This window comes from Lonchura striata, chromosome 23, assembly GCF_046129695.1.
Source record: "Lonchura striata isolate bLonStr1 chromosome 23, bLonStr1.mat, whole genome shotgun sequence".
Lineage (NCBI taxonomy): Eukaryota > Metazoa > Chordata > Aves > Passeriformes > Estrildidae > Lonchura > Lonchura striata.
The window spans coordinates 2,659,200-2,682,867 of NC_134625.1; the positions used below are offsets into that span (position 1 = coordinate 2,659,200).

The following is a 23,668-nucleotide window of genomic DNA, read 5'->3' on the forward strand; positions in this document are numbered from 1 at the left end:
AAGCAGATTCCATGCTGCCAGCCTGCATCAGCTCTGGAATATTCGAAGCTAAAGCAATGGGACCATCACTTCATCAAAGAGAATAAGCAACAGAATACATGGGATTTAGAGATATTGCCAAATAATTAATTAGCAGGACTCAACCTGAGGATTGCTGCCAGCTGAAAACCCCTGAACGCACGGGGAGGGTACTGGTCTCACATTCCCACATCCTGCAGCCTGGCATCCACCTCTGATGCAGGTTGCAAGAACGGGGATGACACAAGCTATAAAAATACAGGTTTATAGACATGAGTACAGCTGCTCCAGAGTTCCAAATGGATGTTTTCCCTCCAGGGTGGATCCTCCAGGAGGATGCTCCAATCCCAGCTGTGGAACACACCCTACTTTCAGATCTCCATAGTGGACATCCCTTGATAGCAGTGTCCACAGACAGTGCCTCCTTTCATATTTACATTTGCAGAGGCATTATTTCTCAGAAATCGGTGCCTCGCTGGAGCAGCTGCTATTACCTCCCTGCCTGAAGCTGGATGAGCAAGCAGCCCTCTAATGATGCAGACAATTAGGGACAGGGGTTAGGGAGAGTCCAGCAAAGCACGTTGATCCCACCCTACAGCTTCCAGCGACATAAGGAGCTCATTAAACATTGGACACATCGTTAGGAGCCCGGGTAGGAAGAGGACACTTAAACCATCAGTTCTACCACTGATCCCAGGTTCTGGCCTGCCTGGGGTGCCTGTCCCATGGACACCCTCGGCAGAGAGAGCTGGAAAAGCCTGGGCAATCCATCACCTGCCTCCAGGAGCATCCAGGGGGAGAGCCCAGCAGGAAAGACAGGGAAATTCAGCAGAGCTTCCCAAAAAGCTCCACCACAAGAATTTATTCAGCTCATCTCACCAAGAGATGGAGATCAGACTTGCCAAGCATTAACCCACTGGGCATCACCCTACTGATCCAACAGGAGAGATGGTGTCCAAGCTGAGGAACACAAAACAAAACCCACCCAGAGGAAGAACTTTCCTTTGTTCTCTACTCCCCAGAACAATAAAGCACCACTGGTTCACCCTGCAAAGACCTGACATGAAAAGATCAACGGGGAAAGGTCCAGCTGGTCCTTTTCCTGCTGGTCTTGGGGCAAGCATCCTCATTTCTGCCTAGAACAATCCTGTCCCATGGGAGAAGAGGGCTCCAGGCACTCGGAGTGGGACGGGACAGGGTTTATCCTGCACGAACATGCCCAGATCCTGCTGCCAGCAGCTCTGTCCACACCAGCACCGGGTGGGGGACCGGCAGGGAACCTCCTACCCCCTTGGGATCACCAGGCTACGGCAGCACAGCCACCCACCAGTCAGAGGATGCTCAGGGATGGGGGAAAAAGCCTCAGACCACTTAATAAATCCTCCTTAGCCCGTTGTGCCGCACGGGAGCGGCGCCGTCCGGAGCTGCACACGGGGCACGTCCTCCCCTCCCAGGGCCTCCGGGAGGGTTTTCCCTTCCCCAGCCCGGCTCCCGGGCATTCCAACCACCCAGAGCCATCGCAAAGAGCCCACCCCGTGCCATGGGGAGATGCCAGACCCTCTCTTGCCGGGGCTCTCGGGGTGGGATCTCCTTCCCCGGGAGTGGCCACGGGCAGGAGCGATGCCAAAGGCCGTCTTTTCCCGGCGAGATGAGGGGGTTTGTTTTGCCGGGAATGGGGAGACAGCAGATGGAAGGGCACTGGGAGAGCGGGGATTTTCCTCTCGCCGCTGCCCACACTCACACTTCAGGCGCTGATTAATTGCACTAATTAGAAAAATAATCATAATGATTATTTTTCAAAAACCCACAAAACGTAGAATTAAAGCCACCTTCTCCCCTCCCCATGCGCCGCGCTCTCCAGGACATCGATGCCAAAGGCGCGGGATGCTCCGGTGGGGGTCCGAGCTGGGGTGAGCGGGGAGCACCCCCATACCCCCAGTTCGCACCCCCATGCCAGCCCTGCCTGGGAGCTGCCAGGCGGGCAGAGCTCCTGCCCTGCCCGCGCCCTGCCCCGCTCCGAGCCCTCCAGCGCCCCAAAACCACCGGGGCTTTGCCTCCCAGCCCTCTTCTTGCGCTCAGCACCCCCGACTCGCGGAGCCGCCCGGGACACGCGGGCCCGGGGGAGGCGAGGGGAGCGGGGGGCTGCGGGACCCCGGCTGCGGACTCACCATGGGGCGGCGGGGGTCGGCGCGGCGGGAGGATGCGGGGGGCGGCCGCGGGATGCGGGGCCGGCCCGGCGGGGCGGGCGGGGGGCGGACACGCTTGCGCACAGCGCGGGATGGGCGGCGGAGGGAGGAGGAGGAGGAGGAGGAGGAGGAGGAGGAAGGAGGGAGGGAGGGGAAGAGCATCCCGGGAGCTGAAGGCGCCCGGTCCCGCATCCCCGCACGGGAGAGCAACAACGCCTTCCCCGTGGCCTTCGGACCCCCAAAAATCATGCGGCTCTAGGCAGCCCCTCCCAAAGCAACCCCCGCCCAAAACCCACTGAAATTCGCTTACGGCAAATTTTGGGGGGTGGGAAAAGCTCATCCTGCTGGAGATTAGCAACAACGCCTTCCCCGTGGCCTTCGGACCCCCAGAAATCATGCGGCTCTAGGTAGCCCCTCCCAAAACAACCCCCTACCCAAAACCCGCTATAATTGACTCACAGCAAATTTTGGGGTTTGGGAAAAGCTCATCCTGATGGAGATTTACACGGAGCCAGGGGGTTTGCACTGTTCCCTCATTGAACCCCCATGAGATGATGCTCAAACCATCATGAGATGACACGCAAATGCCCTAGGGATGGCTTTGCTTAAATTCATCAACTAATATTAAGTATTTTTCTTCTTCCTGAAAATAAATTAATCCTCACCATAGGAATGCACCATGTCAGGCCACCTCGCTCTCCCATGGGATTCCATTTCCATCCCATCCAACAATGCACAAAATTACCAGCCAGTTTCTGAAGTTTTTTAATTCCCCTCAAAACTTTTTATTTCTGCAGCCTCAAACTCATCCATCCTGCCCAGGGTGAGTTCTGCCAATCCCTGAGACAACATGTACAGTGCCCATATAAATTGATAAAATACCTGTCGAGCTGACGCATCTGATTTTACTAAGGGAACTACATCAGTATTTGAAGAGAATCTTTGCCTCATTCCCCATCCTTCTTAAGCTGAGGTTTCCTTGCCATTGACAAGTGGGGTAGAGTTTTACCCGTGGTGACAGGAGAACTTGCCATAATTAGGTTTTAACTGCCACGGGCTTGTAGACAATCTGGGATAATTAGTGGGGTCACAGCTCCACAGGGATTTGCTTAAAGGACATTTCGACCCTTTGGTCTCATGGGTTCCACTGCTTGGTTTATTGCATCTGAAAATAATAAACGGCATTCAATGAAGCTCCAGCAATAATAATGCATCCCAAATGTCAATTTTTGCCGTGCCCCCAAGACAGAAAGAATATTAAAAGAGGCTGCAAAGCTTCTCTTCCCAGGACCTTCTCAGTCCCCAGCAGCAGTATCCTGCTGGTGAAGGTGGATGGGCTCATTTTGGGATGATGGTCTCCATCTCCAGCATCCTCCCATGGCCCAGGACAACAACCACAGGACTGGGAGCAGAATAAAAGCCCTTGCAGAGATGCAAATCCAGGGTCACCCAGACCTCTGGTTGCCCACACCTCTATGCCAAGAGGTCACAACGCTGTGGCTCAAGCATCACCAAGGTTTGGGGAAGCAATGGTGATTCCATACCAAGCGTTACACACCAGCTGTATCCATCCCACAGGAATCTCAGGACACCTACTTGCATCATGGAGCAGTCACAAGGTACCTGTGTTGCCTCGGGTGGACCCAAAAACCAGCCATGAGCTTCCTGTGGCCACCAGAGCCTCAGCAGACAGCAGGAGTTTCAGAGCCCACCAGAAAATGGGAATATATTTGCTGCTGTAGCAGAGTGCCAGGAGCCTTCGCTGGGTTGTTAGTCACTGTTAATGACTACACCCTGCCCTAATATTTAATTTACAAAGGATAAACTGCCACTTGGATTAATTCAGCATGATGAGTGCTGAGTAATTTGGAGAATAAAAGAGAGGGAAAAATTGCTGTCAGTTTGAGAAGTGAATTTGTAACGAGCTCTGCCATCAGCCTTCGGAACTCATGCCGGCAGAAGGGTTTGCCAGGACATGGGCAGAGACTGTGCCATCTACCACAGCCAAAATGCTCCCATGAGGGCAGCAAGGCCAAAGCAGGAGCCAGGCAAGCAGGATCTGTTCAGAAAGGAGGAAGGGAATGCCCTCAGCAGCATCTGCTCCAGAGAGACAAGAATGTGGCGATTCATGCCCAGCACAAGCCGGCTTTGTCCTGCATCACCTCAGGCTCACCCTTCCTCAAGCCACAGCCTGGGAATGCCATCTGGCTTTGCAGGCACAGCCCCAGGACCTCAATTAATTCTTTGAAGGCTGCAGATCCATCAGAATTCTTCCTCCTGACCCCTTTCTTTGGGACAGGCAGAGGCAGCCTCCACCCTGGGCCCCATGCACCCCCTGCTCTCCAGTGCAGTCTCCCAGGAAAACAATTCATCCAGCAGGAGCCAGGCAGATGGTCTGTGGAAGATGTGCTGCTTGGTCATCTATCACAGCCCTCTGAGAGTCTGTTCTCAAGACTGAAGGTGTTTTTTCAATACCCAAGGACCAGGAAGCCTTCCTTGGAGACAGGATGGGCCTGTGTGTTGCTTAACCATCTCCATTCCTAGACTGGCCTGGGTGGAGACATAAAATTGGGATGCTCCCTCACCAAAGGAGACCAAGCTCCCCCTTGGCAGAGAAAATGCTTTGGTATGGAAAAAAATTCATCCCTGTCCCTTAGCAATTTAAAACCTAGGGAAGGGGAGAGCCATGGGACAGGCAACTCCACTGACCATGTCCAGATCCTAAAGCTCCTTAAGCTCCCCAAATCAACGGGCCTGCTCTGCTCAGGAGGTGAGTAGAGCTGAAGCAAGAGGGAAAGGCTCCCACAGCAGATCACTGCAGCTTTCTTACTATGGATTGCACTTGAAGACTCCAAGAATAATTTGGAAAACACCTCTAAGATCACCAACCTCAACTGTTCAGCCAAGAAATGGGAATTTCTGCAGAGAAATATGGGAAGGTGGCTGCATCCAGCTGCTCTGCCTCTCCCTGCTGCTAAAAGGCATCAGAGAGCTGCCTGACCTCAATATTTATAAATGGGATGAGCTGAGCAGAGCCCCAGGGCAGCTCCAATGATGGCACTTTGCTCCAGCCTGCACTCCGGCACAGCCAGCAGCCTGGAAAAAATAAATCACATCTGGGTTTTCCACCATCAGCAAAAAACCCTTTTAGAGCTCAGGGTGTGGAGAGGAGCAAAGAACTGGGGTAGCAGCGAGATGATTCCTGCAATTACATCCCTGGTTACAACCAGAAACCAGAGCCCTTTTTGGCACCAAGAACTCATGAAGTTTTCAAAGGTTGGTGCTCAGTGGAGAAGCTGCCAGGAAGCCAATGGCTAGGTGGCCAAGGAAGCTCCCTGCATAAAGAAAAGTCAGGCCTTTCACCAAAATGAATCACTGAATCCAACTCTTGACACTCTCCCTTCCTGCCACCACCTTAGGCAGGAGGAAGCGCACCACTATTTATTTCTGAGGGGCTTTAACCCATAATCCTTGCAGACCCTTAAGCAGCCTCTGTCAGAAAGGGGCTGCCCTGCACACGAGGCTGTTTCAGACACAGATGACTAAGGAGCAGCAGAGGGGTGATGGTTCTCAGGCTGGGGATCAGGCAGCACACAGCACTTGTCTCCACACAGCCAGACAGGAAGGGTGAGGACTCGAGTTAGTCACGGAGTTCTTTGGAGCAAGGCACCCCTCCCTGCTCAGGGAAAGCACAGTCTTAACTCCCAGGGGTAAATCTGTAGGAAAGAAACACGTGAAGCTTTGAGGATTAGCAGGGTTTTTTGGGCCTATCCATCCACCTGTTACCCTATTTGGGCTGACATCTGGGGACAGGTGGAAGAGATGGATACACACCATACACTCCCACCCAAACCCCTCTGCTCACAGCATCCCACAGGTGCCCAGTCTGAGAGGTCAAATCCAGCACACCCAAAGGAGTTTATTCAAACACTGTTTTAATAGACTTGAACAGACAACATGGTTTCCATAGCAAAGGATCATCAGCCCCACCTTGTACAAAAAGAGTTTAAAAACATAAAAGGAACACAACCTTAAAAAAACGCCCAAGAATGGGTATTTATTTTTTAAAAAATTATACAAAAGCACCTCTGCCTCCTCACACTTTTCCTGCCTCCTGGAACTTCTTAAAGAGGGGTTCATCAGCCCGCAGGGGGAAGGTCAGAGCCCGTTTCTGGTAGTACATGGAGTCCATGGCCAGGTTGTCGATGACGTCGGCCAGGAGATGGGCTCTCTCCACGGAGCTGCCCGGCGCGTCGTAGCCCAGGGCAGTGAAATGCACGTGCAGGTGGTGGTAGGAGGGCTGGTAGTGCAGGTAGATCCGCAGCTGGGAGCCGGGCACGCCAAAGCGCTTCACTATGGCCTCCTGCAGAGGGGAAACAGGGCTCAGCTATGGCAAAACCTTGGAATGGATGTGAAAGAGCATCCCTGGATGGCAGGAAAGGTGTAGAGAGAGGTAAAAAGGAGTTCAGCTTCCTCACAGCAAGGGAAAGGGGGACGTTTGGAAGGACAGAACTCTTCTCCATCCTCCATTTCAGCCTCTGCAGGAAAAGAGCGAGGCCTCCAGCTGCCCCACTTTTAACTCTCCATGATGGGATGTGCTATCCACCCCTATCATTTTCCCTTTCACCCTTATCGCCCCAACTCATTGGAAAAGTAACAGGGATCCGTTACCAGCCAGTGTAATTAAAGCTATGAACAGCAATGGCAAATTCCGGCATGCCGGCTCTGCTCGCTGCAATCCCCTGGCTAATCTCTTAATTAATCTCCCACCTTCCCTAGTGCAATTACTTTCCAAATTCTAACACAGCAAAGGAAAGAGAAGCTACTGCACAACCATCTCCCAAACACACCTTGTGGAAAAAACACATCAACCAGTGAGAACAGGCAAGGGATTGGGACAGGGTTATTAATATGAAGAGCTCAATGCTAACGGGAAGTACAGAGCATTCCTACAGCACCTGGATGTGGCATGATCTGGGGAAGGTGCTGATGGAGAGCAGGAGCCAGGCTGTCCAGGCAGACATGGCAACACAGCCTTGTTTCATGACTCATGTCCTGAGGAGCAGTCCCCAGGGAGATACTGTGCCAGAAAACCCAGGGAGTGCCTTTGCAGAGGCAGCTAAGCTCTCCCTAGCCAGGACAGCAGCGTGGGACCAGGCTCACACTCACCTTCCCTTCCTGCAGGACGTTCCTCAGCAGCGGGAGGTGCTCGGCCGTGAGGTCCCGCAGAGACTTGATCTCCCGGCGGTGCACGAGGGCGATCAGGTATAGGTCATCCAGCTGCAGAGACACAGGGTGGGCATGGAGGGGACAGAAACAGCACATGGAGGCAGCCCTGCTTTGGACCTAACATGCCATTCACAGCTTCTCAGGCTGTTACATAGGGATCCTGGTGCCATATGGGGATATTTGTGCTGCACAGGGATACTTGTGCCATACAGGGACATTTCTGCTACACAGGGGTACTTGTGTTACACAGGGTTATTTGTGCTACACAGGAATACTTGTGTTACAGAGGGATACTTGTGCCAAACAGGGATTCTTGTGTCATGCAGGGATATTTGTGTTACACGGGGATTTTTGTGTTATAAAGGGATTCCTGTGTCATACCGGGATACTTGTCCTCAACACTCATATGGGGCTGAATCTCCCAGTATGGGATGAGCTCACCCACAATCCCACTGCACCTCAAAGCACTATTTCTGTGAAACTGGGTTTTGTCCAGAAATGAGTAGAAGAGAACAGCCTCATCCCAGCCCATAAACAGTGGGATCACAAATACCTTCTCAGCTTTACAGGCAGATGGAGTGACCAGCCCTCTCACACTCTGAGCACTGTGCTGCCCTTCCCACCTTCACATCTTCCTGAGCAACTCAAAAAGGCTTTGTCTGTATGACTGGAGGCTGGAGACCAGGTGCTGGCACCCACCCAGATATCTGGAGTCACTAAGCACTTGCCAACACCCCCCATGCACACCCCAGATTTCTCAGTGACAGCTGAGCTGCAGCCTGCTCAGATGAACCTCTACAATGAACCACTGTCGAGGCCTATGAGCCTACAGGGAGAAAAGCAACAGCAATGCCCTGGAGAGATGCACCTTAGGCTCTGGGCATTCCTCAGAGCTCAGGGTGAGGAAAGAAGCTTCCATCACGGTATTCTGCAGCACTAAGTTCATTTCTATCAGTTCTGTCCTCCCCACTGGCCTGGTGGCCTTCCCTACCCCTTTTACCCTTATATGTTCATGTTCTAGTAAGTTCTCCCTTCTCTGATACCCCACTGGTTTATGTAACCCTGCCCATCCACCCTGGCATTCCCACGTAGGCCCTTCCCTGTGCACCTCCCCTGTGCCCTCAAGACCATTGGATCCCTGATGCTTCTCTGTCCCCTCTTTCCCTGTATTTATACCCTGGACTCTCCTTTGTCTTTGACCCCTGGACCCCTTCAGGGTGCTGGAGCTCCATGCCTGGAGCCTCCCGTGCCTTCCCACCGAGCTGCTCTGTGTGTGTGTGTGTGTGTGTTGGTGCTCTTGTGGCTCCTGCCTGCTGCTCTCAGGGAAGGTTGCGTCCACCACCACTGCAGACTGCAACAAGCCACAGGACTAAAACTGAAACTGGTAACTCCCCTCGTGATAAGCTCACTACTTTTCCACTGAGCAAACAGCTAGCCACTTGTGAATCCCATCAGTTCTATAAATAACAATTTTCAATACCTAATTGGTCACTCCACAAACCCAGGGCAGTTAAATTATGTCCCTTGAGCAGCTCTCAGACAAATTTTTGGCATCCCCTTGAAGCACTCAGCACATTCAGTGTTTAACATGACACAAAGTTGCAGATCATTACACGTAAAAAAAAAAATAAATCCCAGTCTCCTCCAGTTCAGTTAGTGGCTGTATAATTTAAACACTGGAAAGCAAAGGGTTTGGGTATTTGAGATCCAGAAGATCTCTTCAGGGCTGTGAGAAACCCAATGCAGCTCTTTGGAGACAGATGCTTGTCTCAGAGGATGCTCTCAGGACCCTTCACAGAGCTGTTGAAGCACAGAGCTGTTCCTGTACCCAGCCACCAGAGCCATGCTCAGGGTTCCATTTGATTCCCCTGCACAGCTCCAGAAAAAGATGGTGTAGCAGCTTGTGCTCTTTGGCTCCAGGCTGGCTGGTGAGAGGATAAGCAAACAGCTCTTCTCCTTAGAACAACATCTGCATGTTGCTGTTTGAAACAAATAAGCCTGTTGCTAAAAAGGTCTGCAATGATGTCATGCCAGGCATCACTTCAGGCAACGCCTCAGGACTCCTGCAGATTTGAAACCAACTCAAAAGATGTGAAAGAAAAAAAACAGACCAAAAAAAAGTTTTAAAAACAGCCCAAGAAACCAATTCAAACCATTATGATGGTTGGGCAGCAGCATCCAGAAGGCTGAGGCCAGCAGATATCACAGTGCTAAAGGGAATTTTCCCCCTCATCCAGCAGTCTGAAATAACTGCAGGTGAATTAATAGGATCTGTGGGCCAGGGACTAAAGGAGTGAGGCCACACTGCTGAAAGGACTTCTGAGGGAGGGCTCAGAGAATCCTGCTGGGAGCTGCATTCTCACCTCCCTGATTTCATTCAGCAGCTCTGCCTGTCAGGTGGGATGTGGCAGAAGGAACTGGTGCTCCCTGGCCGCCCCAGGGCTGTCAGGATCAGCTCTGGCTCAGTGCCACCCACAGCCAAGAAGGAATTCCTTGGCTCAAAGGCAACCTGGATGCTGTCTTGCCTGCCTGGGAAGAGATCAGCAGTGCAAAGGGCCTGGATAGCTCCAGGGATGACTGGGGTGCACACAGCAGCCCAGCAGCTGTGCAGAAGTCCCAAAGATCCTGTTCAGCACTCCAGAGGCAATAGGAACACAGGGAAGCCTCCCCTAAGGACAAGTCCTACCACTGAGGCACTCCCTGACCACACCAGCTGGGAGCTGTGGCTGCAGCAGGTTTCTGGAGAAACCCAAAGCACAAATTTTAGCCCTTCTATGATTTTAGCCCAATCCTGATGAGAGTTGCAAAGCTTGGTTTAGCACACAAGGATATCCACCGAGGCTCTGCTCACAGCCTGGAAAGGGAAAACATGCTGCATATTTTAGGATCCCTAAATATTGCTCCACTGGTAGGGCACTGAACAGGACACATCCTACAAGCTGGACATGTATCCCCTGTGCTGCAAAATCTCATCAGGAAGAAGGGTGTGCCTCTGGTGACCAAGTGGAAATTCGAGCTTAGTTAGCCCATCACCACTTGACAGGGAATTTTTGGAGTAAGTGATGTACAAGGAATTCACAGGGATCAGACACTGCCCTGCAGGGACTCCCCAGGACAACTCAGCTCTGCACCACAACATTTGCTCCTTGCACAGACACACAGGATGGAGCTGCCCACCAGCTGCCTTGTGTTCCCATTTTTTGAGTTTTAATTTCCATTTCTAAGTCTTAATCATACAGCAACTCTCACCACATGCCCCGTGCAGAGGCATATGAGGATCAGAAACACGATGGGAACTTTTTTTGATGACACCAACTTCAAGGGAGGGGTGTGTGTATGGAGTTTCACCTCCCCAAATTTAAAGCAAGAAAGGGAGCCAGAACCCAAGGGATAATTCTCAATTTAGAATTACAACGTGGTCTTAAAAATCACTTTCACCAAGCAGCCACTCCCACAAAGGGTAAAGCAGCTGCTCATCAGCCAAGAACCACCCGTTTAACACTGTTAAGGAGAGTTAATTGCAGCAACCAAAGGACAATACAGCTGCCTGTTTGCACCTCAAGTCAAGGTTTGGGCAAAAAAAAAAACAAAACAAAAGAACAGACAAGTTCAGCAGAACAAATACAAAGGATTTTGGTTCAAACACATCCTGACAACATTTGGGCTGGTATGGACAAGTGAAAGTGAAGCTAATAAATACATCTCAGGAGCAGAGAGAACAGCCTGGGTCTGCAGCATCCCTAATGAGCTTGTGCTGAAAGGCCCTGGCAATGGCATCACTAACAACAGTGTGCACAGAAACCTACTCAGACTCTCTCATGGTGCTCTTAGTAGTCTGAAAGTGGACATTTCCTCTGGATTACGTTCAGACAGGCAGCATTAGAGAAGCAAACTGACCTGGTTTTGATTCCACTTCAAATCTGGAACCAGAACAAAGCCATTGGAAGGATCTGGGTTTTCATGGACGATTCGATCAGCCTCAGCTTTCTTCTCCAGGATATTATACACCCACTGAAAGAGAAATATGTGTTTTATTAATCAGCAGAGAATTAAAAAAACAACACCTCAGGCACATTTAGCCCTAGCTCATGGATTACTGCATATTCTCTGCAACTTGAATATATTAAAAAATCCACCAATTTTATTTTAAATGACCAAATAATTTATAATTAATTAGCCATAAAACACTTAATCAACCAATAGACTCCAGAATATTCTGAGCACTTCGGTAAAAAGCAGTCGAACCCAGGTCTTGTGGGGTTCAGCACACACCTCCTGCTGCACTACGGGGCTGTTTACATCTTTTTTATCCCCCAAGCTGCAGCAAAATCTTTACAATCAGGTCTGGGAAGGGAACTTGGCTGACTCTGTTCCCTGTTCAAAGAGGAAGGAGCAGAGTTGGATGTGGCTCTGGCTGCTGGCAGCTCTCTGCAAGGATACGAAAGGCCTGTGGGTTTTTTTGGGCAATGCATGTCTCTTGGCTCTCTGGCTGATTAGAAAACAGCTCACCACTCTTCTTCTTCCATACTTAAGGTTCCAGCCTCCAGCCTGCCTGTAATCCCTGCTCTGGTTATCCCCCCGTGCTCCTCCTGCAAGGCAAAGCACCATTCAGAGAAGAGTTATGGAAATGGAAGATACCAGGAGAGAAAAGCATCTTTGCTCTCCCTGCCTCAGCCACCTCCAGCATCCTTCTTTACACTTCCAAAATGCAAGTTATGCTCTAGCTTAAGCACTGGACTGGTAAGAGAGTCCTCAGCCAGGTCCCTGGAAGGTGGTAACACAAGCCAGCAGGGAATTGCTAAAGCTTGAAGTTGAAAATGTTTGGAAACATCCTTTTCCTCACCAAATATAGGTCTGAAATATTCTGGCTGCTTCAGGTGGGTAGGGAAGGTGCAGCCAGTTTCACAAATACACCAAATGAGCTGGGCTGGCAGTGCTGTGCACACCAGACACTTTGAGGGAAATCCATCAAGAGTTTCATTAATCTAATAAACACTCTGGATTGTTGCAAACTGACCTGAATACATCTGGAGGGAAAAAACTACTTCTCATCCCTTGATCTGGGATTTTTGGCTTAAATTGCTCTCCTTTCTTCTTAGCATCATCTTAGAGATTAGATTCTTCAGGTGATTCTCAAAAACACAGCACAAGCTCACTCTGCTCCATAACCCCAGGAGGGAAGTTCAGAGGGAAGCTCAGCAGAAAATGGACATTTGCCTTTTGTTGAGGTTTTTAAGCCTGCTCTGATCACAAGTGCCAAACTATCAGTGTCCTAAATAAGTTCACTGATCAGATGAGCTGAATTTTAAACCCAAGGCTGCCTCATGACGGGCAGGTCCTTGGCTGACTGCTCCTGCTGCTCCCAGCAAGCAGAACACATGTCCAGGGACTAGCACCACAATAAAACCATTATCCTGAAAGCATCCACACTTTGTATCTTCCAGCAGGAAACACAGACACCTCTGTAGTCCCCTGGTATTTCTGTCACCCCTCACATTTTCCCTTCCACTTGGCAAAACCAGTTGGATAAAGACAAGGAACAGCATTATTAAATCCCAGAGGTCAAGGACTGAGCATGATTTCTCAGCAGATGCTCCTGATGGTCACCAGGAACATGTTTCCATGTACTGAAATCAGCTCACAAGAGGCAGAGTGAGAGCTCAAGCAATTCCTCAAGGCAGCTGCTACACCAGAAAACTAAAGAAATTTGGGAGCAAAAGCACAGAGAAAATATTCCATGAAGGCTGTGGCCTGGAAGAAACCCACACTTGCCTTTCTCCAGCTAATAAAGGTTGCAGTCTAAGGCAGCAGGGAAGATGGGGGAAGGCAGAGGGGAGCATCCAAGGCTCCTGGTTAGTTGTGGGGAGTTGTTTTTAATGGAGAGCCTCAGCAGCCCCAGGATTTGGTTTATTCCCTCTTCTGCAAAGGCTGGCATGAGCTGATTCCTACAGATATGTATTCCTTTGGTCTCTAAAGGAGAAATACAGGGAGATGAACACTCAAAAAGGATAAAGCCAAGGAAAAAGATGGGGTTGACTGGGGCAAGTAGCACGCTAAAAGTAACAGTTTCACCACATGGAATACAGACTGAGGGGCTGAATGGCAGGAGGAGTGAGTTGTGATGCAGGAATCCAAGCACAATCTGTGCCTTTCCATTTCTACAACTACCCAGAGACTCCTAAGAAGCCCAGTGACCAACGCCCAGGAACCGAACTTTGGAAAGGAGAAAAAGACTCAGCGTTTCTCCAGAAACCTTGGGAAAGGCAACTTGAATTCCAGCTCCAAGCAAACAATTTTCTGCAAAGATGGAAAAGGATGTCCCAGCCAACCAAATAAGAGGGGACAGCACTATGGAGCTGACAATGCAACCAACAGGGAGATGAGGCAGAACACTCCCAGCTCTCCAGCCTGGGCTTCAGAGAAGCCTTCTGACAGCAGCATTTTGACAGAGGAGACCAAAGGCATGTGTGTCTGCAGGAGAGGGCATGGTACCCATACCTGGATGCTGAAGCTCTGGGACTGGATGAAGGGCAGGGTTATGTTCTTGTAATCCTCCCAGGTTTCACGAATGAGGTGCACTTCCTGACGGAGATATTTCTGGATGTGTTTCTCCGTGGCAGGGTACACCACTGTGGCTTTGATCTCTAGGAACAAACACATTGACCAAGTTACCAACCACATTGCTTCCTTCAGTCCCCAACAAATCTGTTTTCCCTTCCAAAAAATGCCACATTAAGACATTTTGAAGAGAGGGTGAGGGAGAATGGACATGGAAAGCAAACAAGTGCTTTAACCTTCTGCACAGCTGCTGCTTTTCTGGAGGAAGAAAAAGCCAAGGGCACCGCCAGGGCTTTCCAGTTCAGGTGGAGGACTCTGCTGTCTGAGTTTTTCCACACTTGTTCTTTCACACCTATTAGCAGCATCGGGGCAGAGATGGGGCTCCCAGGGCACTGTTTATGTGCAGTCAACAACCAGGACAGAAACACCACCCTGGGGACAGAGACACATCTTCATACTTAAATTCAAAGCTCACAGGACGCACCCAGCAACTTCATCCAACCACAAACCCAGATGAACTCCAAGGAATAGCTTCTTCCCAGAGCTCAGTCAGAGCGCTTGGCCTTGAGCCCCAAGTACAGGAGGCAAAGAAGTCAAAGGCACAGGGAGAGATTCAAAGCAAACAACATGAGCTGATAAGTCAACACAGCTCACGATGAGCCAAGGGAAGAGCGCTGAGTGACTCTTTGCTCACAAAACGCACTTCAGTATTTACCCTGGCAAAAAGAAAAGATTTTCTGTTTGCCTCAAGATTGGAACTTTGCTGCATTTCTGTGACACTGAACAGGATGCAAATGCTCACCTTGTCAACCTGGTAGCTGTGATATCAGTAGCAGTACACCCTACACACACACAGGGCCAAAACACACGGCAAACATCCGTCTTTGGCCAGGATTGGATGTGTGATACAGAGCTTGTCACAAAGGCAGGCTGCTTTTGTGATACAAAGTTCCAAGGGCAGAGGAGTGTCTCTGCCTTCCCAGCTGACACAGAGCTGCTATAAACTTCAGTGCATGAAGGAGAAAAGCCCCACGAGCCTGGGCAAACCCCAGGCAGACTGACTGAGGTACTGTGAACGCTGCAGTCTGTGCCCAGCGTCTGCCACAGAAACCCACGGGCTGCACACACAGCAGGGAACCAAAGTTGTACTTGAGTACATATACAGGCTAGCTAGACACCGAATATAAACACCTATTTGTTCCCAGAGCCAGGATTTAGAGTGGTTTGAGTCTTTTTTAGTTTTCTGCTTTCTGTTTTTTTAAGGTCAGCACTGCACAATCTGAGAGACTCTGCCTTTTCATTCCATGCCAAACCCAGCTTAATGAAATCCACAGGAAAATGCTGGTAACATGAAATATGAAAATGCAAACCACAAGGGCAGTCTGGTCTGATTCCCACCACACACATGTTCAAACAAGATTGTTTTCCAGGACCCAATTAGCACTTCTAGCAGGGTGATGTAATACCAAAGGAAAAAAGACAAGGCTGTAGCTCTCCTCACTTAAAAAGATCAGCAAAGCACTGGGGAGAAAACAAAAAAGGCTAAAGATAAAATACCACAGCCAGCCTCAGGCTGAAACTTTCACAATTTGATTTTATACCCCAAAAATAGAGCAAGAACTACAGTAGAAGCCCCTCAGTGCTGGGTGGTGATAACCACAGTGCGTGGGGGTGGAGGGGACCCATAATGGCTTCTCTGGCACCTCCCCAACTTGGGGGCGGCTGTTCATGGTGCAGAGAGAGCTCAGGGTGCTTTAAATGAGAGATCATAGAACTCAATGTGCAGCTGCAGCTGAGCAGATGTTTGGAAGAGAAGGCAAGGGAAAGGCTGTGGTTCACTTATGATTATTCCCCTTCTAAAGGTCTCATCAACCCCAAAATGCCCCAGCAATGCTAATTAGCATCAATCACTGCAGCCAGAGAGGCTGTTTGATACCTGCTCAGAGCCTGACAGTCCTTAGGAGCTGCACACAGGATGCCAAGTCACAGCTGAGCCTGGGCTCGGCTGCAGGAAACATCCACAGCGAGACCAGGCTCGTCCTGAGATCTTTCCAGTGCTGGCACACAGCCACACTCCGGTTTCTAAGTCTGCTCCTGGCAGCTCCATGTGCACCGGAGCAGCACGTAGGCCGTGGGGCACCCAAAACCTGCCCTGGCCTGGAAACGGGGGTAGGGAACCGCTGGACACGTGATGTGGGTTTCTAAGCTGGCTGGAGCATCGGGGATTGTCTCTGCTCACATCTGAGTCACATCAGCCAGCCTGTTCCTGAACGCCGGCCCGGGGCCACCACAGAGCACTGTGGTTTATTCTGGAAGACAGGACTGACCATCGACTAACTGGAGGTTATAAAAAGCCAGGAGGTTTAATTGAAGGAACCTGGATGAGCAGGAGGTAGAGAACAATTGCCCAGGCTGGCCACTCTACAACAGGCATTTGAGAGATATCACCACAGTGCTCAGAAACTGCCCAAGAGAAAAGGAGGCTCAGACTGACCAGGCAAACAATTCTCCCCTCTCCTGCTAAAAGTAAGACAGGAAGGCACAACCCAAGACAAAAGGAAAAATCAGAACACCATTGGGGAACTTAAGGGTAAAAGGGCTGGATGCAGCTGCTGTCAGGAGGAGAAGACAAAGTATGAGCAGAGAGAGCTCATGCAGGTGTAGGAAAGGGCACACCAAGCTCACTAACAATGCCTCATCCCCTTCTGTTCCCAGGTCTGCCAAAATCCCCCTCCAGCTCCACACATCAGTGAGGAGAGGCCTTGCACTCTCTTCTCCCGCCCCACTGCAGCATTAACACTACTGCCAGCCTGTTTTAGACAGATGTAACCCTGCCAGGAAGCCACAAGAAGCACACAGGGCAGGCAAGCTATTCAAAAAAGCAGAGGTGCTTTTTCCTCTCTTCACTAATAGGAAGTGGAGCTTTCATTTATAAGCTCCCTAATCAACCTCACCATCAGGTGCAGGAAGGTGCCAAGGCAGGGGAACAACAGGCAAGTCAATTTGAGCTCTTGCAGGCTTTTTTCCCTCTTTCTTGCTGCACCCAGCTCTGAGCTGTCTTCTCACCACCAGGTGGGAAGACAGCACTTTGGATGCAGCCCTTTATGCCCTAAGTAAATATAGTAAACACACAACCTCCCCTTCTGCATGAACAGTCTCTATTTGGTTTTATGATCACAGCTGCAGAAGAGTCACACAGAACACTGGATTCCAACCCAGCCCCAGCCAGGTGTGCCCATGGTTTGTCCCAAACAGCTGAGGCACTTTTTGGTGAATGAATTAAAGCTGCAAAGGAAAAAACCTGCAAGAGCTCACCATTTCCAAGGCCAGCACATGCCAGGGCAAGCCAAGCATGCTGCCAGGGACTCAGCTAAGGCTGCCTGGCCCCTGGGGCTCAAGCCAGGAGGACTTAGGGGGCTCAGTGGACTTTAGCTGCAACAGGCACTGCAAAGAGAAAAGCTGCAGTTTACCACCCCTGCAAAACACAATGGCACCTCCCACCATCCTCCAAACCACCCCACATGCTCCCACAGCTTCAGCCTCAAGCTTTTTAAGTGTAAATGCAAGAAGTTTCCTTGGCTGGGCAAACCCGAGAGGCAGCCAAAGCATGGAGACACAGGGAGAAAAACCAGCCTTCCCACTGCAGCTCCTGCAAGTTTCTCCAGCTCCTCACTGCCTGAAACCAGACTCTTTTTGGGACGTGGATTACTTCCTGCATACTGAAAACTTTCCTTCCACCCTCTCCCATTTTTCCCACAATTTCTCCACCCCATGTTGGAGCAATGGAGCCAGAGCTTCTCCTGTTGTGCTTGTTTTATTATGTTTTTATCTTAAAACAAAAAGATAAGAAGCTTCGGCCTGCAGTCAGGGAGCAAAGACTCCTTAGAGAACTGGTAAAAGTCCTTAAATCATACCAGCACAGCTTTGGAGACAGTCCCACAGCAGCCAGACATGAAGAGGCTGCTTTTTGCCACAAACATATCAAGCTGTCTTTGGCAAATGGGTGTGAAGAATTAGATGTTATCAGGCAACATGCATATTGAACCATCTGTCTTTTAGAATCCAACCTTTGGTAGTCATAAAATGTTTCACTTTCTGTAAAATCAGCCCTTGCTCACCCTGCAGAGGAAAGCCAAGGCTGGGGGTTCCTCTCATACCTAGGCTTAAGCTGCCTCTTAAATCAAGGCAACATCCAGAAAGTGGCCTTAAAATAAGATGCACATGCCTGCCTTTGGTAGCAGTACAGTCACATCAGCTCTGATACACTACTCCCCACAAATTCACAAAGTCCTCTCTCCTCACTCCACGGGTTTGGGTTGCCCTTCAGACAAACTCTGACCATTACTGGCTTGTCTGCAAATGTTATTTCCCATTTTCCCTTGACACATGCAGTAAAATCAATGAGATGAGCAAGACTCATCTGGTGCTACCTTCACACTAGTGTGCTCCAAGACCAAAAAATCTCCTAAGAGTGAAATTCATCTTCCCCAAGTGAAATGTCTCTTCTGAGGTCAGAGAGAGACATTTGCTGAAGTAACATGCTTTGGCCTCCCTTTCCCATACAAACAAGTCATCATTGCATGAGGCCTGTGCTGGTTTGACTGGGCACCTGACTCTCTTCACAGAATCACCAGGTTAGAAGAGACCTTCAAGATCATCAAGTCCAACTCATGCCCTGACACCTCAACTCAACCCTGACACCCAGTGCCACCTCCAGGCTTGTTTTAAACACATCCAGGGATGGTGACTCCACCACCTCCCCAGGCAGCCATCCCAGAACTTTATCACTCTTTCTGTGAAAAACTTCTTCCTAACATCCAACCTAAATTTCCCTTGGCACAGCTTAAGGCTGTGTCCTCTTCTTCTTTCACAGTTGCCTGGGCAAAGAGAACAACTCCACCTGAGCACAGCCACCTTACAGGAGCTGTACAGAGTGATAAGGTCACCCCTGAGTTTCCTTTTCTCCAAGCTAGACACCCCCAGCTGCCTCAGTTGTTCCTCACAGGGTTTGTGTTCCTAGACCCTCTCCAGCCTCGTTGCCTCCTGCGGACATGCTCAAGCATCATAACATCCTTCCCAAACTGAGGGGCCAGAACTGGACACAGCACTCAAGGTGCAGCCTCACCAGTGCTAGGTACAGGGGAAGAATGACCTCCCCGGTCCTGCTGGCCAACACAGAGGTGGGGACAAAGTGAAGGAAGTCTCTACTTCCAGCTGAATGAAGAGCCCCAAGTACCTGGGAGCACAGAGAAACAAGCTCTGGAGGCAGCTCCTCATGGCATCAGCATGAGTTACCTGCAGTCACCACTTCCTCTGTCTAAAAGTCTTTCTTACCTCAGAAGCAAGAGGCTGAGTGTGGCAGGGTTCAGCTGCCCAGGATGCTGTGAAATCCCCCAGGTCAACTCCTTCATCACACAACACAGGACTGTTCCAAGAAACTGCTTAATGCCAAAGTCTGACCTTTTCTATAAAATATTTTATTGTATCCTGTAAACTTCCAAGGACGAGGACATAAAACCCTGTAACTCTAACCCTGCAACTAAGGGGCCAACAGACCTTGGGCAAGGCCTCCCTTGGGTCTCCACATTATCACTGGACATCCCAGGTCAGTCAAACCCTGACTGCAGCTTTACAGGCAATTCTTCCTGTTTAGGTTTTTAAGCTGAATTCCTCATGTGAATTACATCTTTGGGCCGTGACTCAGCTCCAAAGGGTAATTTCCTTCCCCTCCTGACACACAGGGCTGTTTCCCTGCCAGCCCAGCTACCCACCAGCAGCTCATGCAATATGCCCACCAAACAGCCAGCTAATTGCTTCAAAAGAAGAAGCCCCCTTGCTCTCCAATCCAACTTGGGGAGCCTGGACAGCAGCTCCAGGGTCTACAGCCCCCTCCTGCTTGGGGCTGCTCAGCAACCAGAGCAAGTTGAGGAGTGCTGAGGAAAGGGATGGGAAGCAAAGATGCACCACTGGGTAACATTTCTGCAAAAATTTACCTTTCAAAGACAAATTTAAAAGCCATTAAAAAGATAAAGCTGTAGAAAGCCAGAGGCTTCTTCCCCACTCAAACATGCAGAAGGGGTTTTGCACCTGGCACAAGCCTTAAACAAAATAAGGAATTCTGTTATCAGAGCAATGTGGAGTTACACAGAGCTGCAGCCAAGTGCTGTGAGGAAGGCAAAGGCCTACAGGGCTGAGCTGGAGGCAGCCCAGGGGATTTCAGTCTTGCAATGCCACCTTGTGGGAATCACTGCAACTCCTGCCGGGCTGGAATACAGCAGGCACCCAAGCAGGAGCTTTCTCAGCTAAAAAAAAGCTTTAAAGCCTTCCTACAACACCCGTGGTGTTATGGTGTTTTCCTCAGACTGAAACTCACTGTAACAAAACCTTTAATTTTGAGTTCTTCACAGGAGAAAAGAAGTTTTGCGCAATTCAAGCTGACAAATCCAGACAGTGCTCCCTCCTACACCATGGGAACAGAGATAAAACAAATGCATTTTGGAAAGGCACATCAAACATCCTGAAAATTTAACTTGGCCCAGCAACAACACCTTAAGGCACTCAGATTAATTTTGACTATTAAACCTGTTTGGGTGTTATTGTGTTTACGGAAGTGTTGACATGGAATTTACCACTGCATTTCTGGAATTTAAATATGTACCAGCATTGACATGGAATTAACTGTGGAAGGTGATTCATCTCTGCTCAGGTGAGACCCCACTTGTAGAGCTGCCTCCAGCTCTGGTGCCCTCAGGACAGGAAGAACACGGAGCCACTGGAGGAAGTCCAGAGGAGGCCAAGGAGATGTTCTGATTGGAACAGCTCTGCTCTGGAGACAGGCTGGGAGAGCTGGAGGTGTTCAGCCTGGAGAGGAAAAGGCACTGGAGAGAGTTTAGAGCCCCTACCAGTGCCAAAGGGGTTCCAGGAGAGCTGGAGAGAGACTGAGGACAAGGGATGGAGGGACAGGACACAGGGAATGGCTCCCACTGCCAGAGGGCAGGGAGGGATGGGATATTGGGAAGGGAGGCCCTGGCACAGGGTGCCCAGAGCAGCTGTGGCAGCCCCTGGATCCCTGGCAGTGCCCAGTGCCAGGCTGGACAGGGCTTGGCACAGCCTGGGACAGCAGAAGGTGTCCCTGCCCATGGCAGAGGGCTGGAACAAGACAAGCTTTAAGGTCCCTTCCAACCCAAAACAGTCTGGAATTCTGTGATTAAACTGAAGTGCCCAAAGACCATCACCACAGGGTACCTTCCCACTGGGACCAGAGTGCCCTCCACAGGATGAGAGCCTTCCACTGCAGCTCCCCAACCTGCCCATCAGTCCTTGTCAAATTTGGTTATCAACAGAGTTTTATAACACACAGATTTGTGAAACCCTCAGGAGAGGATTTCTGCCTCAGCACTTGAGGTTACTAGCACCTAGATCCTCCCCCAAATACAAGCTGCCTGTCCTTACCAGGTGACATAAAAGATGCCACCATGGGTTGAGAAGCAGCTGCATGTGCCCTGCAGACTGTTTCAAGAGAAACATTCTGGAAGGAGACAAGTCTCTCTCACCCAATTAAGAGCACTGACAAGCACCCACAGAGAGCCTCACACCCCTGAGCCTTTCTGCACCTTCATGTACAAGGTCATCAAGCAATGGCCATTCAGTGCCTCATCAGCCGAGCCACATGCCCAGAGCATAGGAAAAGGGGGATGAAACAGGGCAGCACTCAAAGCCTCGGATGAGACATTGCCTTCAGCATGGCAACAACCCACTGACCTCCCCACCTGGGCCAGCTATGCTGCTGTCACCAACCAGGGTGACACATCCACGTCCAGCAGTGGCACCTGCCCATCTCGCTGCATCCTCCCCTCTGGAATGGGCAGGAACCATCCAGATGCCCACCCAGGACCCCTGGGCAGGGCTGAGGGCACTCACCACTCAGCTCTGGGGGAGGGCTCAGGTAGAAGGTGCAGTAAATGTCATTGTGCATCTGCAGCTCTGCATTCATGGGCTTCTTCAGCAGGTCTGGGATCTTCTCCTCCTGGAAAGGAGTCTTTTCCAGGATGACAACAGCATCTGTGCCCTCTCCAGAGAGGCCAGTCCTCTGGAATATGAATGGATAAAGTCATCAGCAAACACAGATCCAGCACTGGGTGGACAGTTTGAGGTCAGGGATCACAGCAGACACCTCACAGCCCCCTAGACCTCGTGACCAAGCCCCCTGCAGGGCAGACACCCATCCAAAAATAAACAGCACATCTGCCCAGAAGCACAGCAAGAATTTGCTCCCACCAGGGAACACAGGTGGTTTTTGGGGGAGCAGGGGATGTGGGCAATGACTCAGCCCATCTGCACCTCCCCGGATGCTCCCAGGTTTCCTGCTGACCCATAGCACCAATTTCATCTCTGACACTTCCCAGAAAGAGGGAAAGGCAGGCGTGGGGATTTGCATCATAGTCAGAGAGCAAGTTCTGGGGCAGGGAGCACTTACTGCTGCCCTGCTCCAAGGAACCACAGCCCCTGATCCAGAGGCCTCAGTATCCTGGTTTTGGGAGGTGCTGGGTGTGGAACATCCCCCAGCATCATTCCTGTCTGTACAAGACCCAGGTGAGGCCTCACCACACCACCTGGGGCTCCCAACCCGGTCAGCTTGATAAGGAAGACGTGTGCTAATGCCTTTAACAAACAATTTTATGGGTGTTTGAAATGTGTATTAATGCCTCTATTAACTTTGGGCAGTTCGGTTCCTGAAAGAGACAAGAGTCTGCACAAGCCTGAACCTCTGAACTTTGAGGGGAAAATGACATGTTTAAGGGAGGATATGGGGTGGGCGGTTTGGGAAGGCTCCTGGTACCTCAGCCAGTGGGAAAGGAAGGGCAACAGACAGCTGGGAGTTAGGATAAAAGGGAGGCTTCAAAAGCTCGAGACAGAAAACCCTGCGGGCATGTGCCCCAGTGGACTCTCTCCCTGCACTGGAATAAAGTGGAAGGACTCCTCTATTTCCTTTTAAACATATACCTCTGGCGCTTGTGGATTTTTCTGACACGCTCACAGGCAGAGCAGGTCTGTGCCCACCGACTCCAGACCATAAAAGCAGCCTGGAACCTCCCCATCCTCATCTCCTGCTTGGATGCTTCGGGAGACAGGTGCCGAGGCAGCTGCACGGTTCCCTCGCCATGCAGAATCCCAAGAATTCTGCACATTTTCCTGCAATGGCGGTACTATTTACAGTCCTAGAATCAGCACGCCGCTTGCAATCCATTGACACTTTAGCTACCAAGCACGAACGGCGCGCTGGAATCCAAAAACACCAAATCACACCGCCAAGAAAGGATTGCGATGAGGTCTCCAGCCGCCCGCTCCGCCTGTTTCGGGCAGGGCCGGGCTGGAGAAGCGGGTCGGGCCCGGCTGGGCCGCCCCGGGGCTGCCGGGGCGGGGCCGCGCCCTCAGCGCGGAAAATGGCGGCGGCCGCCCCCGCCCCCCCACCGCCCGCTACCTCCGCGTGCAGGAACACGGTCTTGTCCCGCGCCGACTCCCGCAGGACGCGCCGCACCCGCAGGTCCGAGAGCGCGAAAGCGGCGGCGCCCTGAGGGGCGTCCCCGCCATTCTTCTGCTCCTCCTCCTCCCGCTTCCTCTTCGGCTGCGGGCCCTCCGCCATGGCTCGCGCCCGCCCCCGCACTGCGCACGCGCGG

The 23,668-nt window shown here is 50.9% G+C and overlaps 1 protein-coding gene across 1 annotated transcript; it reads right to left on the reverse strand.

Moving 5' to 3' along the window:
- Positions 1-6,118: 6,118 nt before the first annotated feature.
- On the reverse strand, positions 6,119-23,649 carry DCPS (decapping enzyme, scavenger). The gene is made up of 6 exons (XM_021525756.3): positions 23,473-23,649; positions 21,912-22,080; positions 13,932-14,077; positions 11,331-11,444; positions 7,374-7,484; positions 6,119-6,567 (listed from the first exon to the last, which is right to left on the reverse strand). Exons 1-6 carry the CDS (start codon positions 23,632-23,634, stop codon positions 6,301-6,303), a joined length of 969 nt encoding a protein of 322 aa, XP_021381431.1. The 5' UTR covers positions 23,635-23,649; the 3' UTR covers positions 6,119-6,300.
- Positions 23,650-23,668: the final 19 nt, after the last annotated feature.